Source organism: Thunnus maccoyii, chromosome 19 (assembly GCF_910596095.1).
Source record: "Thunnus maccoyii chromosome 19, fThuMac1.1, whole genome shotgun sequence".
Classification (NCBI taxonomy): domain Eukaryota; kingdom Metazoa; phylum Chordata; class Actinopteri; order Scombriformes; family Scombridae; genus Thunnus; species Thunnus maccoyii.
In genome coordinates this window covers 8,759,386-8,775,190 of record NC_056551.1, presented here as the reverse complement: position 1 = coordinate 8,775,190, position 15,805 = coordinate 8,759,386, and the positions used below count along the sequence as shown (strand labels likewise).

Below are 15,805 nucleotides of genomic sequence, written 5' to 3'. Positions count from 1 at the left end.
AATGTTCACATTTACAGTTTACACAGTGAGCTGAGTTTTGCATCTCAGTTTTGTTTTGAAGAGCAACAAACTAACAAACTACAACTGTAATCTATATCACAAAATGTACAACAGGTCTTTAAATAGAAACTGGTATTGGCTGAGTTGATGTAGATTCAGTCATGAAACCACATTCTGGGTAATGTATAGACTTTTAATTTACACATAAATAATAGAGAAACTACAAGAACATAGGGTATTTAAATACATCTGCATTAACAGTTTATAATGATAACATTTTTCTCAGTAAATGACAACTTTATCCATTCATTCAGTTCATTCTATAAACAAGATCTGTGAGTTCACATTTTTATTCTTTCTGACATACACTGGACTGCACCATCATCATCATCATCATCATCATCATCATCATCATGTGTCTTTCTTTTTCTTTTAACATTGTAATAAATAATATTTTCACAATCAGGGTCTCAGGCCCAGATACTCAAATAAATAGACAAACAAACAAACACATATAGATAGACTGTGAGGTTCTCACTTAGGACATTTTGTACAGTCGGGTGAAATATTTTACAAGTAGATATACAACACTGACAAATTTTTGCTCCTTGTGGCCCGGACAATCTTTCAGAGAGCAAACAAGTAGACAGAATGTCCATTCATCATCTGCCAACACCGCAAACACATTTTAAAGGTGGATTCAGCAGATGATGATATCTTACTAATATTCACTTTTTGCTTGAAAGTGAACCCTTCAGGTTGTTGGTTAGAATTGAACTGGGGAAATTTTGGGTGGAGAATAAAAAGTACCTTCAGGGTGCTTTTGAGCAAAGGATGTAAACTCCAGCTATGATATGCTCTGTTAAAAATGTATAATCAGATGAAATTTTCAGAAATTTTACAAGGACAATGCAGCAACATCTGCATTGAACATAATACTGTTGTTTTTTTTTAATACATTCAGGAATCATCCGCAAATACTAAAACTACAGGTACAAACTGTTCTGCCACTGTACAGTTTGAATAAAGTATGAACCCTTTTTTGTGACACCACCCGCTATTAATACTATTGTAATTGCATCATTACTGTAGGTTTAAAACTCAAAAGTTTTTTTCTCTATTATTTTGTTCTTTATCTGGTGTGTTCAAGTGGACATGATGTTTAAGATCCCTTTGGGATCAGGTGTTGACAGTAAATAAAGGTTGGTATGTTTGTTTCTCTTTAGGGTCCCCATTTGGTGATACCATGGCAACAACAACAACAACAACAGCAACAATCTTAGAGTGAGAACCGTCAGTCTCATCCACAGTCGTACAGTTGTATATACAGTTAGGCCAGCTGACTCTTCATCTATTAAGAGCTTGGAAAAGTTCATGGTTTTCTGAAGTCGTCTACGACTGCATTCCTGGTGGTCTTCAACATCCCTAGAAAAGTTTTCAAGTTCACAAAGGGCAAGAGATGCCGTGGTTGCTTTGGTCCTGGTCGGGAAAAAGCTTTGAGTCTGACTGTCAGTGCAGCAGTGAGGAAAGAGCACAAATCATGACTGATGTCACTGATGTCAAACCTGATGTCACCAGTTTGTGTCCCTTTCATTTCAGTCAGTTTTGGGGAATAAACTGAACCCAGGCTACAGGAAACAGGGATGAAACTTCAACCAGCATGTCACCACTGCAGTCCAAACTGGTCCAAACTGTGTTCTTACCGGACAGAGTTTAAGTGCAGGGCTATTCACAGAGGTTGTACTAAAAATCACTGTCCCAGGAAAACTTAAGAAATGTCTATTTATACTATTTAGTGTCAAATTCCTTTCTGTCTGTGTCTCTCCTACATTTCTCTGTCAGTTCTTTGTATGATTTGTCTTTTTTTCTTGGGACATTTCACATAAATCCTGACAGCTTCTTCCTCTTAGATAGGATTCTGATGACTCAGCCTGTGAAGACAGTAAATAAATAAAATCCAACATTAGTGTCATGCTCTGGTTCAGTGTTTTTCAAAGACTGATAGGTATTAAATGTTACATTCTGTTACAGTGGATCCAGAGACTTTGCTGTGAAAGCCACTGTGAAGTGAAACTGAACATGCTTTAACTATCCGATTGAACTGGATAATTAACTGTCAAGCAAGTGAAACACCAAAAAGTAGTTACATTTCACCTTTTGACATTAAATCACCACATTTAGTGGAAGAAAACCAGTTTAATTTCTAGATATTGTACGTTTATCCCTGGTGAAATTCAGGCTAAATTAAGTCTAGCTTGCAAAAAAAAAATCTGTAAAGCTAATTAAACTTTCCTAAACATACTCTGCTTTGTAATCATTAAATGTTTCTATCTTCAAGTGACAACTACCTCTGTTGATAATTTTCATTCTATTAATAAGCAACATTATGACATGAATTAATGCCAAGACACCGCAGATGAAAATGAGCTTTAAGATAACTCTGGTGCAACACATCAAATTTAACATTATGTTAAATATTGTACATGGTATAAATAAATAAATAAATAAATAAATAAAAGTCAGTTACCTTTTAGCTACTTGTTAAGATGAGAGCTGATCTTTTCTTTCCTGATGATGTTTGCGTATGGAATCTGAAAGAAACACAAGATAAGTCAGAATAATCCTGAACAGACAGTTAAACACTATTTGACTTGTTTCTGGTGTTTAACTTAACGCTTGTCTCTCTACACTCTCTCAGAAACACATTTTCTAAAAAAAAAAAGTTATTCAAGATTAAGATTTTGTCACAGTTATACTTTAAAATAAGTACATTAAAAATTCTGAGCAGGATGTGTAAAGTTTAGGTGTGCTATTCAATCCAAAGTCTAAAATATGATAGAGCAACATAACTCAAAAAAAAAAAAAAAAAAATGTTGGAGTTCATTTGAACGTCTGTGTGAAATTAATGTCATTACTCTCAGACAGATCCATCTGCTGGCTCTAGACACATTTGTCAATTTTGAATGTTTTAATGCGTGCATGTGCACTTCAGTGTGCACGTATACGCTTATAAATGAGCTTGAATGCCTGTTCAGTCGTCTGCCTTTGTGGTTACATGAATGCGGCGTGCACTTGTGTCTGTTTTTGCGCACGTGCGGGGTTTGTGATCATGTGCACGCAAGCGTATACAGTTGTTGCATGTGTCAGAAAGCAAAGACAAACACCGTCTGTCAGCCTGTCTGCCAGCTGCTCAGATGATTGATGTGGACCAAAACACTCTGCAGAGGAACTTCTCACCCATGAAAGACAAACTAGATGATTGGCTCTACCTTTTGATGGACAAATAAGCAACAGCAGAAGTGTCCACTCGATTGTTGGCTATTGATGGCTTTATCTTTTCTTCATTTAATCTCTGTTATAGCTTTAAGGCATGACTTTCTTATTTATGTCTACAGTCTATCGTAGTTGATGTGTTACAGTAATTGTGCTATTATTGTCATGTTTTCTCATCTGTAACAGTCAAACTGTGTAACTATATTTTAGTAAAGTGCTCCACAATTAGTCTTAATTATATTCCTTCTCAAAATCATTACTGGGACTGCTTTTCAAAGCGAACAGTAAAGCTTTTTTTAAATCCACATATCTACAAGAGGATGTTTTATTTGTCATTTAAAGGCGTAGCAATGATATTTATTTTCCATCAGTGTTCAGCACTGATTGTATCATTAGCAATCTCACCATCTGTAACTGTTGGACCATCTCCTCTCTGTAGGCAAGCTCTCGTTTCATCTGGTCTTGGAAATTATCTGAAATTAGTATAAAAATCTATCATTAGCCTGAGCAGCATTATCATTTCAGTAACTGATCCAAGTATAGTTATAAAGACAGCTGATGGAAGATGAAGATTTAGAAAGCCAGGGGAAGAGAGAAAGGCAAATGAGGGGAAGGGGAAGGGAAAGACAGGCACAGACAGAGGAGAAATGTGGGAGAGAACTTAAGAAAGACAGAGAATGAGAAGTTGCCCTTCGGAGTATGAAAAAGGAAAGCAAGGTTAAGAAAAAAATGACTCACGGAAGACGGGAAATGGTGAGGTGCCCTTCAGAGCGTGAAACTCTTGCTCCAGTCTCCTCCTGAAGTCTATCTGCTCCAGCAAAACCTTCTGGAGCTCCTCTGCAAGAGCAGGAAGAAGGAGAACAAAGGGGGAGAAAGAGGAGAGGACTGTCTTTTAGAAAAATTGTAGTAAAATAACTCTCTGTGCTATATTTAACTCTCTGTGCTATGTATGCAACAATTCCTCTATTCAATATAAATCAATAGGATTGTGCTAACAGCATTCTATGGTCAATAAAGCAATGTTTATCTAAAACCTGTGTTACTCAGATCAACTCTCTTTACCTTTTTCCATGTTCTCAACGTCCTTCTTTAGCGGCACAGGAGAGGCAGCACCTTGGCTTTGATCACCTGAAAACATGAAGAAAATTTAAGATTTTTGTCCAACATATGTCATACTTAATGTCAGACACATAGTCATAACCTTGTCATGGACTGGTCAGTCTTGTCTGTTTGTATGTATATGTTGAACAACCAGTGTGACCCCTGTTCCATCACCTCATCCTCTCTAACTGTCCTAAGCGGAGCGCTGTAATTCACCCTTTGGCCTCTAGATGTCAGTGTAAGTTTATGGTAACAATTGGTGGAGAATGTAGAACACAAACCTTTATTGCATTCACTCCCTGATATGTTAAGCCTCCTCTTGCTGTCAGATCATATTGCTTTCAATTAGGCAAAAAAAAAGAACACTACTTGCCTTCAGAAATCAGAGTAAATCGATTTTGTAGCTTTTAAAACTGAAGTGAAGATGGAGTGCTGAAAAGCGCTAAATTTAAGTGGTCATTCCACCAATTTTAACAAAAAAGGGGAACTTGCAAGTGTTGTGTTGTCAAACTGTTGCATTATAATGTCAACCGTGTTATTTTTTGGTGGGTGAATGTAGGTCAAAGCGGGAAGAAAATTAAAACACATTGCACAACTCTTCTCTAGTGCACTAAGCTTTATTCATCAAATGTTTTTTGTCTTCTTCATGGTGGTGGGTTGTTTTTGGTTAAATGAACTATAGCATGAGGATTAAACAACCATAAATTCACATAAAAAGTATTATTATTGTTATCCAGCGCTTTATATGATGTACATTTTCTCTCCTTTTATAAAGCTTTGCTACAGCTAGAGACAAAATCTACTTGTTGCTTTAAAACTTCACAATTTTCCTTTTTTTTAAACAAACATCTCCATCACATGCTGTTCTCAAATTGACTAGTTTGAAAGTATATTGCTCTGTGTGTATGTATGTGTTTGTGCTAACGTCTGAATTGTGACAATGAGGCATTGAACGCCTTAAATGAAGCGATCCAGCACACTCGATATGTATATTCTCCTCCAGTCATTTCGTGTCCTGGCTCCTTAAGCCTCCCTATGCTCTTTTCTCTCATTTAGAGCAGAGAGAGAGAGAGCTTTCCTCTCCTCTCTCCTCCTCTCCTCTCTCCTTTCCTCTCCTCTCTCTGTCTCATTTGACAAGCAAATTTGCAGACAGTGCCCGAGGATAACAACCTCGTTTGACAGTCAATTAACCGTGAATAGTCAAAGCCAAGGCGGTTTGCATTACATAAATGGAAAATTAGATTATTTTTTCTCCCTAGAAACAGAGGGAGAGTTTAAAGACAGTGAAGGGGGGTGTGTGGGGGGGGTGGTACTCGGAGGAATCAGGCCTTCTAATCACGTAGAGCTTCCCACCGCCCAGGGAGACGTTTGGCAATCAGGGGAAAGGTGTTCTCATTTAATTTGTTTCGTGTAATTTTTCGAAATACATTATACATTATGCTCAGGGATCATTACGGTGTGTGTGTGTAGGGGTTGAGGGAGTGGGGAGGGGGGTAGATATAAATGTTGGCACAGATGTCATAAAGCACTTTTAATGCCTTCCTGACAGATATAAAAAGGCAATAAGCTGTGATCTTTTTCAAACAGGAAAGGGTTTTTTGCGCTGAGGAAGGAAAAAAAAAAGGCAATTATGTCTGCAGTGATATGGGTCTAGGATGGAGATTGCCAGCACGGCTGCTTATCTCTGAGCTGATGTTTTCTTGTTGAACTATAACGGCCCCCCTAAGAGTAACAGCCCCGGCGACAACACCGCTAAAGAGAGGAGCCTTGGCAAAGCGGCGGCAGAAGCAGCTTTCCACTGCTGTTTCATCTCTCTGTGTATTTATATGAATCCCTTAACTCACCGTCAGAGAGGAGGAGGAGATTGAGGTGGATGAAGCTGAAGAGTGAAGAGCTTTCCTGAACTGATTTTAGTTTAGTGTGTGTGTGTGTATGTGTGTGTGTGTGTGTGTGTGTAATAAGAAGAAACTAATGTGCATAAAATTATATATTTTTTCCAAGTAAGAGTTTTACAATCAGCATTGTTTTATGCATGGAAATATTTGTAATGTGTTTTCAACTATACTGAATTACAACTGAGAAGGTCAGCTATAGCTTTTGATGCAATTATATAATACAAATGATTAATTCATGATATACCGTTTCATATACTTTTTACATCAAACTGCTTATAAATGACCCCTGTTCTGTGGATAAGTATGAGACTTAAGTTCTAAAATACCTGTTTTAACATGAGTTAATCCAAGTTTCATAAAGACCTCAGACTTGCTGTGCGATGTGAGGTTCAAATTACCATGGCGTTAAACTAAATGCAGAAATTAAATTAACCTTGCCAATCTGATAATTATACTTTCAGAATGAAACCAACCGGCCATTTTTATTTTTTGCTGTCTTTTCCTCATTGATTAAATTGTATTCCGCTTTGTGACCACTAAGGGAAAAAAAAAAAAAGCACATATTTGTACCTGAGCTCTCCCTCCAGTAGTCCGGTGCCGACGTCTCACTGTCTGGTACAAAGAAACTATTCTGCTCTTTGTTTTCATCTGAGAGAAAATGAGACAGAAAAAGACAGAGAGACAGACAGGAGGAGAGATTCAGTAAGGCCCATTGGCTGAGCTGGTTATCCGGACACATGGAGATAACTAAGTGTGCGGATTGTGTGTGTGTGTCCTGTGTGTATGTGTATGTGGGCCATGTAGCCATGTGCAGAGGTGTGTTTGTGAGCACGCCACCGCAAGACATTTTCTTTAGTGAAAGGGTCAGAGTGGGAGATGAGAGGAGCAAATGAAACGTCACAGGAATATGAGCCTTGCAGCGACAGAGAGACACTATAAAAGCACTCACTCAGACACTAAATGAAACAAAGATGCTATAATACAACTGACTCAGACGTCTGATGAAAAAGATAGTGTGTAACAGTTTGCTGAAATAGACTGCGTAATGCTATTTGATGAAACAGTATAAAAGGCTGTTCAAACATTTGATGAAACAAAGACATTGTAAAGCAACTGCACAATGAAAGATGCAGTGTCAAGCATCCCGCGCAAACAGAGGGGAAGCAAAATTATTTTTGTGATTATACATGAAAGAGAAAATTCATTTTGGTTTTGCAAGTGCTTACTGAAACAAAGATAGTAGTGTATTTTAACTTTTGAAAGAACACTATTTTCTAGTTTGAAAAGGGTGAATTGCAAAAAATCTTTAAATACATTTTTAGTGTGAGCTGTCATGTCAAACAATGTTTCTAAGACTTATGTTTTCTTTTATATCTAGTGAGTAATCTGCAATTGTTGACAATTTAACATGTTAATTACAAGAGACAAACAGCAGAGTGAAATGTCTGCGCTCACCAGAAATGCTGGAGTTGTCTTTGGTTACATACGCAGGTAGTCCTTCATCTCTGTTTTTGTGAACCTGGAAATCACATATAGTCAGTTAGCATTTCATCTGTTATGCATCATTATAGTACAATAACAAAGCAGAACATACAGTAAGTCCTCTATGACAGAAAAATTACATGATTAATCTGTTTTTTTTAATATCAAAATGAGTTTCCTTTATAATTTTAGCATCTGTTTTCTTAGAAATCTGGATTTTTTTTGTGTGTGAAATTTAACTCATTACTTGACAAATGCAATCTCCCCAGCTGGTGCTCTCCTTTTTATCAACCAGCAGAAGCATTTATTTGTAATGATCTAATTTGGAGTATATGGTTAAAAAAATGTTTCCCTCCCTCTGCATCTCTGAAATCACTGTTGTGCATTTCAACTATGTTACTCAATGGATAATTTAACTCATTCTAGTTTAAAATGCTCCTCATAACTCTCTGTCGCTCCCTCCTCCTCCTCCTCCTCCTCCTCCTCCTCCTCTCTTGGAGGCCTGGTTAATGTGGGAGTCGACAGGTTAAAGATTAGAGTTGCCCTAACAGGCTGGGGTGACAGAGGGAGAACAAACACACCATGGCCATTAAACAATCCACGCCTGGGCCTATTAGCCGGGATCAGAGTGGGGTGACTGTTTCAATTTCTACAGGGAGAAACCAGCCTATCAATCTGCTTATGCAGATCACATCACTGCCTGACTGCAGCACCATTTAAATAATAATTAGCTAAAGTGGCCTGGGGGGATATTTACGTTTTTGTAAGATGGGTCCTCTCGGTGAGGCGGGGTGGAGCTGGAGAGAGGCAGGCTGGCAGGAGGGGAGGCAGGCAGGCTGGGGGACTCCTGCTGGATGGGGTCCGAGGAGGAGGGAGGGGAGGCGCTGGGATACACTGTGCCACTCCCTCTCTCCTTCCCCCTCTCCTCTCGGGCACCGTCGCTCAGTGCAGGGAGGTACAGGTTGGTTTGAGTCTGTGGTGGCCTGGTTGCGAAGGTCCCCTCCTCCTCCTCATCCTCTTGCTTGGATGACTCCACATCAACTTCCCCCTCCTCCTCACTCTCCCCTCCCTCTGCTTCACCATCGCCTCCGCTTTCGCTTCCGTAACTACAGCTGCTGCTGGGCGATAGCCGCTGGTGGCGGTCTGACCCAGCAACCACGACCCCAATGTCTTCATCTGTGGCGCCAGTGACTCCCCCACCACTGCTGTGGAGCTTGGCAATGCTCTCTGCATCCTTGATGACAGGGCGGAAGGCAGAGCCATAGCTCGGCTTCCTGGTTTGGAGGGTTGGGGTGTCCAGCAGTTTGAGCCAGCCCTCTGATGTCACAGGGCGAAGGTCAGAGGTTACGGTTGTGCACTCAGGGTCAAACAGCCCCGATCTGGGTGTGGAGGTTCCGCTGCCGGGGGCCATGGTTGCGCTGACACCATTTCCGTTGCCAGCTACAGCCGCAGGTTCGCTGGGGTCTGAGAGATCCAGAAAGGCCTGCCTGAGAGAGGGGTTGTCTGCCAGGGATGAGAGGGCGCTGGGCTGAGGCTGGAGGTAGGTGGGAACAGGGATTCCACCTGCTGCTCTTGGTGGCCAAAACATGCAGAAAGGGGGATAAAAAGTGTCTTTACGGCCAGGCCATAAAAGACCTGACAACCCCGCTCCTTTGTGTCCAGCTGAAACATCACTGTCCTCTTTTTTCTGCTGGCAGAGGCTGAATGCTGGGAAGGGGTAAGGCGAAGGGAAAAGCGATGTGGGAGGGAACTTCTGCAGCATGCCGAAGCCTTTGCTTGGGACGGGGATGACAGGGTAGCTACGTGGTGTCTTACAGGGAGACAGACCGCCTCCATCCAGGTCCTCCTCATCTTCAAAGCGGGTTCTTTTCTGGGCACCCAGGTCACCTCCCATCATATGAGGTACCACTGAACCTGGGAGAGTCTTCATAGGACCCATGGAAGAACAATGGGATGAGGAGGGCAGTGCTCTCTTGCGGCTGCCTCCGTTGAACATAGCTTTGACGTCTTCCCATGCATAAACTAACTCATCAGGTGGGTGTTTGTCACTGAGTTTGAGGTGTCGTCGCCAGGAGTTAAAGTTGGCAGCATCGGGCTGGGTGTACTTAGCGTCTGGTGTGCGGTGGGAATGAAAAATGAACTTATTTGGGGAGAAGTACATGTTGCAGAAGGAGCACTTGATGCATTTGGCCCTGGAGCTGTTGTAGCGTGCCGGGATGAAGTTACCACGGCAACCCCAGGCGCACTCATGTGTCACATCGAAGGCAAAGTTGTCGGGCAGTTTCGGTGGCATGTTCTCTCCCAGAAAGGACTTGCAGAGGCGCTCTGCTTCACGCTTGGTGATCATGCCACAGCGGCGTGACGAGATGGGCATGGCACCGGCCCGACGAAGGATCTCCAACTGGACTGGAGTGCACTGGACACAGGTGATGCCCAGCGCCACGCGACGATTATGAATCTCATTATAACTGTAGTTCTTGAGGAGTGTGTTGGAAATCTGTGCCAGGCAAAGTCTCTCATTGTTATCAATGACCAGTGATACAATGGGGACACCGTACAGGATGACCCGGCCAACCTGATTGGGCTTGAGGGGTGAGGAAGAAGAGGAGGGAGAGGGGGAGGATAAGGAAGAGGAAGAAGAGTGGTGATGGGTGGGTCTCGGTGGAGTTAGGGGTTCCTGCTGGTACGGGCCTGTTGAGCTTGTCATGATGATGTCATTAGGGCTCGAAAGATGGGTTTTGTCCATCCTGGGAGGAAATCTCTTTGCAAAACAACCTGCGTAGAAAGAAAGAAAGATGGACATGTTGTTGAAATGTTACAAATTACAATAAAAATTTGTAAAAAGTTTGCAAAGGTTTACACATACATGCCCTTTCTCTCTGTACTACACATAATGTGAAATAGCTCATAATTTCTTATGATATACACTAATTCTACACAAGTGTGATACCACTCACAAATATGTGCCAAATTAAAAACGAGTAGAGTGTAAAAAAATATGTACATATTACAATATATTATTATTTTTATCAAATCTATTTAAGTTAAATGTATTTAACTTAAATATATTTGATTCCCAATTTACAGACAAGAAAAACACATTTTTTAAACAACTGAAAACAACATTTTCAAAGACTTCAAAATCATAACAAAATTAAACAATTATATTAGAGTTTGTCTCCTAAACTGTATTTGGACTATTCTTATAAAATTGTTGAGAGTACAGAAATGTTTGAACTAAAGTGGTTGACTTGGTTGACAGCAAAAAAAAGTTTTTTTTGTTGTTTTTTGTTTTTTTTTAGAATATATGTAGCCCCTGTGTATTTATTTGGCCGATTAATTTATTTCTCAAAAAATGTTACTTCTGTATAACATTTTAGAATGTAGCTTTCCATTCATATCTTTTCAGTTAGGAGTGTCTACCTGTGTGTATTTTCAATAGTACAGTAGTTGGCTGATGAACAAATTATGAAAGAGGAAAATAACACCGTTCTAAAATATTTTTTACAATAAACTTATAATGTACCCAGAATTTCTCTGAACATATATAGGCACACTATTAATGCTTAGATTTTGTGTTGGAGCATATTAAAACATTTCTTTAGAAAACTGTAACGCTTACCTACAGTGTTTGATAAAAGGAGACACACACAGAACTCAGGCAGGATTTTAATGAGTTTTTTTAGTTGGCAGTTTTTGGCAACAAATGATGAGTGGGTGACACATTTCTAGTCTGTATTCCTGTATCTTTCAAAAAAAAAAAATCTATGTATACTGATTTCAAAACATTTTAAAAAATGGCAGAAAATTTACTGCAAAGAAAAAGTTTGTATCATTAAAATTGTCAGGTGCTGGGTGGAAACAAAACTGATAATGCAGTATTATATCAGCATATAATAATATGTGTTTTGTATGTACTAAGCACACTTTTAACAATATTTATTAAAATGCTTCTTAGTAGTGAATAACTTATTTTACATGGAAATAATTATGTTTAGGCTTTAAGATTTAATACAGATGAAACCTCTGAAATGTATATTTCAGAAATGATCATTTTACTTACAGTACACCATTATTAAACTCTTTCGCACGAAACGTGCATCACATTAGTGATATGTTTTAAGAACAAAAAAACAAAAACAAAAAAACCCACAAAAAAAGCAACTACTGAAAAAATAGAGACATTGCTTTTAGTTGTATTTTATCTCAAGTATTTTATGTTTTTCAAAAAAAAAAATGCTTCTACATTTATGACCAATTATTTATAGGCTATATCGTTTACGAGACAGACATTACTATAACAGTAAAATATAATACGGAATTACAAGGTGGACAAATTAAACCTATTAAAACTTACGTGTTAAAACGTAATTATACTGCGCAATACGATCTAATATAATTGTGTGGGCCGAAAAACAAACTACACAGGAGCCAATAAACCAATTAAGCAATTGACACCCTAACTCAAGAGGTCAGACTTTGCCTTAAAATTACACAATATACTGAATTATGCAAAATATAATTTTAGTTCAGCCTAAGTTTTATTCCTGACGAAGAAACCGTGCGGGCCTTCAGTAAACTAGCACGCTCGTCAGTTAGTTAGGCATCGTGTTTAACTCATGTTTAACTATTTGAAAGGTAAAAATCCCGGTCTGGCCGATTGACATCTGTTTTATATATATTTTAGGCCTATCGAAACAGAAAAAATGCGGCTTAATAACAACGACAACAACAACTTTAACAACAGCAACAACAATAATAGTAACAAAAATAACAGACCTAATAGCCTAATAGCCTAATAATAATAATAATAATAGCCTAATAATAATAAAACAGGGCATTATTTTATACAGTAATTTTAAATTACGGTTTGAAATGCAGCGGAATGTGAGCTATATCCATACACATCTTCACGTCTTTAGATCATTGTAGAAACCCGTATTCTGTCTCATTCTGAATGTAACGAACACAGTTTTCGTTACGTCGGTTCATTTTACCCACATTTTAGCCAACTTCAGTCTACACCAGAAATTGCCGAGCAGTCCTTACCTCTGACACCCGAGAATAATCCCAAAACGGTCACAGCGTTAGAAAAAAATATCCCCTTCACGAGAGAAATCGATTCATCCTACGCAGCTTTAAAAAACTCATTTTTTATCATGTAAATGAACTGATTTTACAGAATTGTATCTGGAACCACATGGAAGCGGTACCGGCTTTTTTTCTCCAACTGTCGAGTGAGCCTGCTCGTGAGATGTGAGTAAACTGCGACGCTCGCGCCGGCTTTATTCGCTTTTCAGAGACACCACGCGCCGTCTTAATCTCTCTCTCTCTCTCTCTCTCTCTCTCTCTCTCTCCCTCTCTCTCTCTCTCTCTCTCTCTCTCTCTCTCTCTCCTGCCTTGAGTTTGATTGGCGCGTAGTGCGAGCTCCAGCCCACCATCCAGGACACACACACACACACACACACACACACACACACACACACACACACACACACACACACACACACACACACACACACACACACACACAGCCTCACGCTCACACACTTTATTCCTCCTCTCCTAAAGTGCCACGCAGACGCTGAAAAAGTCAAACTGACGGCACAGACTGACGGAAGGACGCACGGAACTCCAAACAGCCTCCAACACTCAAACAAGAGTCAACCCAGAACTTAAGATGGACATAATTTTAGTATAATTTGACATGGCACACAGCTCTATAACCAGGAATAACTCTAACAGTACAAGCTGTCGACATCAGATGGATGTCTGCTGGCGGACCGCACATCTGGTCCATAAACATCCAGGGGTTTGACTTTTGATACACAACCCCTGAGTTGCGCATTAATTACCAACAAACTGATGTTAAAAGCAACTGCTGGAAGCAGACACAGCCAGCATATAGGAACTTGGCATTGGAAATGTGGCTTTTAAACACAGACACAGCTTGGAGTAAAACATTAGCCTGACCATAGGGGCCCAAGAAAAAAATAAAGGCTGAGACAGCAGAGGAGACAGACAGGCAGGTAGTCTGGGGAACACAATAATGTCTGTCAGTGCAGCTGATACCCACATTCAACACTGAGGAGGCTTTTGGAAAGACTTATATGTGTAGGTTACTCCCAGGAGATAAAAGGCAAGCAGGAAGTATGCTGTAGCTTATATCATCTGTTGTAACTGAGGGTCAGAGGAGCTCACAGCTAGGGCCAAATGCTATAAAAGGCAGTGACAATGCACCTGAAGAGGGCCCTCAGAAATTGATTATTTTATCTGACAAAAAAAATGTGGGGTGGGGTGGGGGCTGGTATTCTCTCAAGGGGGCCTAGGAATTCCTAGCTGCACCCCTGCTCCAAGCTCCTAAACCAGGCATGTTGCCCCTGCTGCTCAATTACTTCTGCCACTAAAAATATGCAGGCAAATTACAGATATGAAGGAGCAGACCTAAATATGAAGTCCATAACCCAGATATTAGCTGCCTCATAGTCATCATCAAATGTCTGAAAGATGCAAGGAAGGATCTCATTTAACATTGGGATGAAGTGAAGACAAACCTGATTGTCTTTGTTAATTAAGACAGTTTCATGATGTTTTCAGAAGTTACTCTGTGGGCCATGTTTGTGTCAGGGATGCAGCAGAGTAAAAAGAAAAACATTTAGCAGTCACAGACAGTGGCTGATCAAATTCAGAATTAACTGCAGGGATGTTAAACATAACACATTTGTCCTGGGACCTATACTTTAATACTGATTCTGAAGGGGAGGCTTGTTGGTCACAGTAGAATGGGCCATTTGCATGGTCTCTATTTTTAACAGCATGTGTCACGTTTTCTCTACTGAAAGTGTGGAGGAAATAACAGAAATTTAGCGTCATTCTCTGTTTCTGAGGCACAGAGGCTTGTATACACTAAGATTAAAGGTGAAGAAAAGGGTGACTTTGCATGAGGCTGAAAGCAGGGATGCGGTGAAGCAGCTGGCAGAGACTGTAACTTTATTTCAGTTGTGCCTACAGTTTGTGAGCCTTAAATAAGAAGCTACAATCTGCACTTTACCTTTAGGCCCTATTTGTCTAAAAATATTTGTACACATGTTTACACATATGAACTGTAAGTAGGTGTGATTTTATATAAAGTCATTAATTTGATAGTGTCAGAACTCCTTTTCATACTCTCATCTTAGCTTAAAGCTACTGAAACACCACATAAAACAGTGCAAGTTGGGCTAAAAAGTAGAAGTTTATTTTTTAAATGACATATTTATGTGTCTAAGCAGTTGTCAATCTGGTTAAGAGGAGGTGGATGTTGAGATTGGCTATAATTTATTCTCACCCAATCTTTTCTCAGTAGCATCTTGATAAAACATGACAGGATCGCTTTTAGCCACAATCTTAAATCTGTGCGTGTGCGCGTGCTAGTATGTGTGTGTGTGTGTGTGTGTGTAGCCAAGCGACACAGCGGAAGAGCACACGAGCCCCATCTGCTCCTTTTCAAACCCAATTTAGGTTGTCACCGCGCGTGCTTTTGTCTTGCGGACGCCACGGGAACACTCGCTGCGATGGGAAAAAAAGAGGGGTGCCGCTGGCGCGAGCCACGCGCGGGCCGCAGCTATTGAAACGGGTGACGTCACAATAGAGAGATGAGAGGCGAACCAGCGAGAGTTAAGAGCTGATAAATAACCATTTTCTGCACGTAACAGTCTTATGTGTATATAACTTCTGCAATATTTTATACAGACTTTATATCGTTCTAATGGTATTTACAACGTTAAAAGGAAAGCAAGTTTGTAATATGTCTGTAAAATATCTAGCTACAAGATAGTTGAATGTCCATGTGGATATTTGGTGTGATGTTGTGTTTTTTATATATATATATATATATATGCTTTACATATGAATGTATGCGTATTATTTGTTCATTTATATGCTGGCAAACGTGGATGTTTTCTCACCGAAAAAACAATAAAAACTTTATTAAGTAGTAGGCCTGTGCTGTGACAATCTTTATGTTTATACTGACGTCTGTAATAAAATCATGAATTGCTAATGACAATAACGAA

General features: G+C 39.8%; 1 protein-coding gene across 6 annotated transcripts in view; it reads right to left on the bottom strand.

The window, feature by feature from the left end:
• Positions 1 to 50: 50 nt before the first annotated feature.
• The window catches only part of skor2 (SKI family transcriptional corepressor 2), a 117,249-nt gene continuing 101,494 nt past the window's right edge, over positions 51 to 15,805 (bottom strand). For 3 of the 6 annotated variants that reach the window (XM_042395248.1, XM_042395247.1, XM_042395246.1), the window contains 8 exons: positions 8,509 to 10,526; positions 7,725 to 7,788; positions 6,840 to 6,917; positions 4,336 to 4,401; positions 4,012 to 4,110; positions 3,679 to 3,746; positions 2,528 to 2,591; positions 51 to 1,931 (listed from right to left, as the gene is read on the bottom strand). In XM_042395248.1, coding sequence (XP_042251182.1) covers positions 2,535 to 2,591; positions 3,679 to 3,746; positions 4,012 to 4,110; positions 4,336 to 4,401; positions 6,840 to 6,917; positions 7,725 to 7,788; positions 8,509 to 10,526 — 2,450 coding nt within the window. In that variant the 3' untranslated portion in view covers positions 51 to 1,931; positions 2,528 to 2,534. Of the gene's footprint in view, positions 1,932 to 2,527; positions 2,592 to 3,678; positions 3,747 to 4,011; positions 4,111 to 4,335; positions 4,402 to 6,839; positions 6,918 to 7,724; positions 7,789 to 8,508; positions 10,527 to 12,800; positions 13,030 to 15,805 lie in introns of those variants that run through there. The other 3 variants (XM_042395249.1, XM_042395250.1, XM_042395251.1) reach the window with 2 other exon arrangements.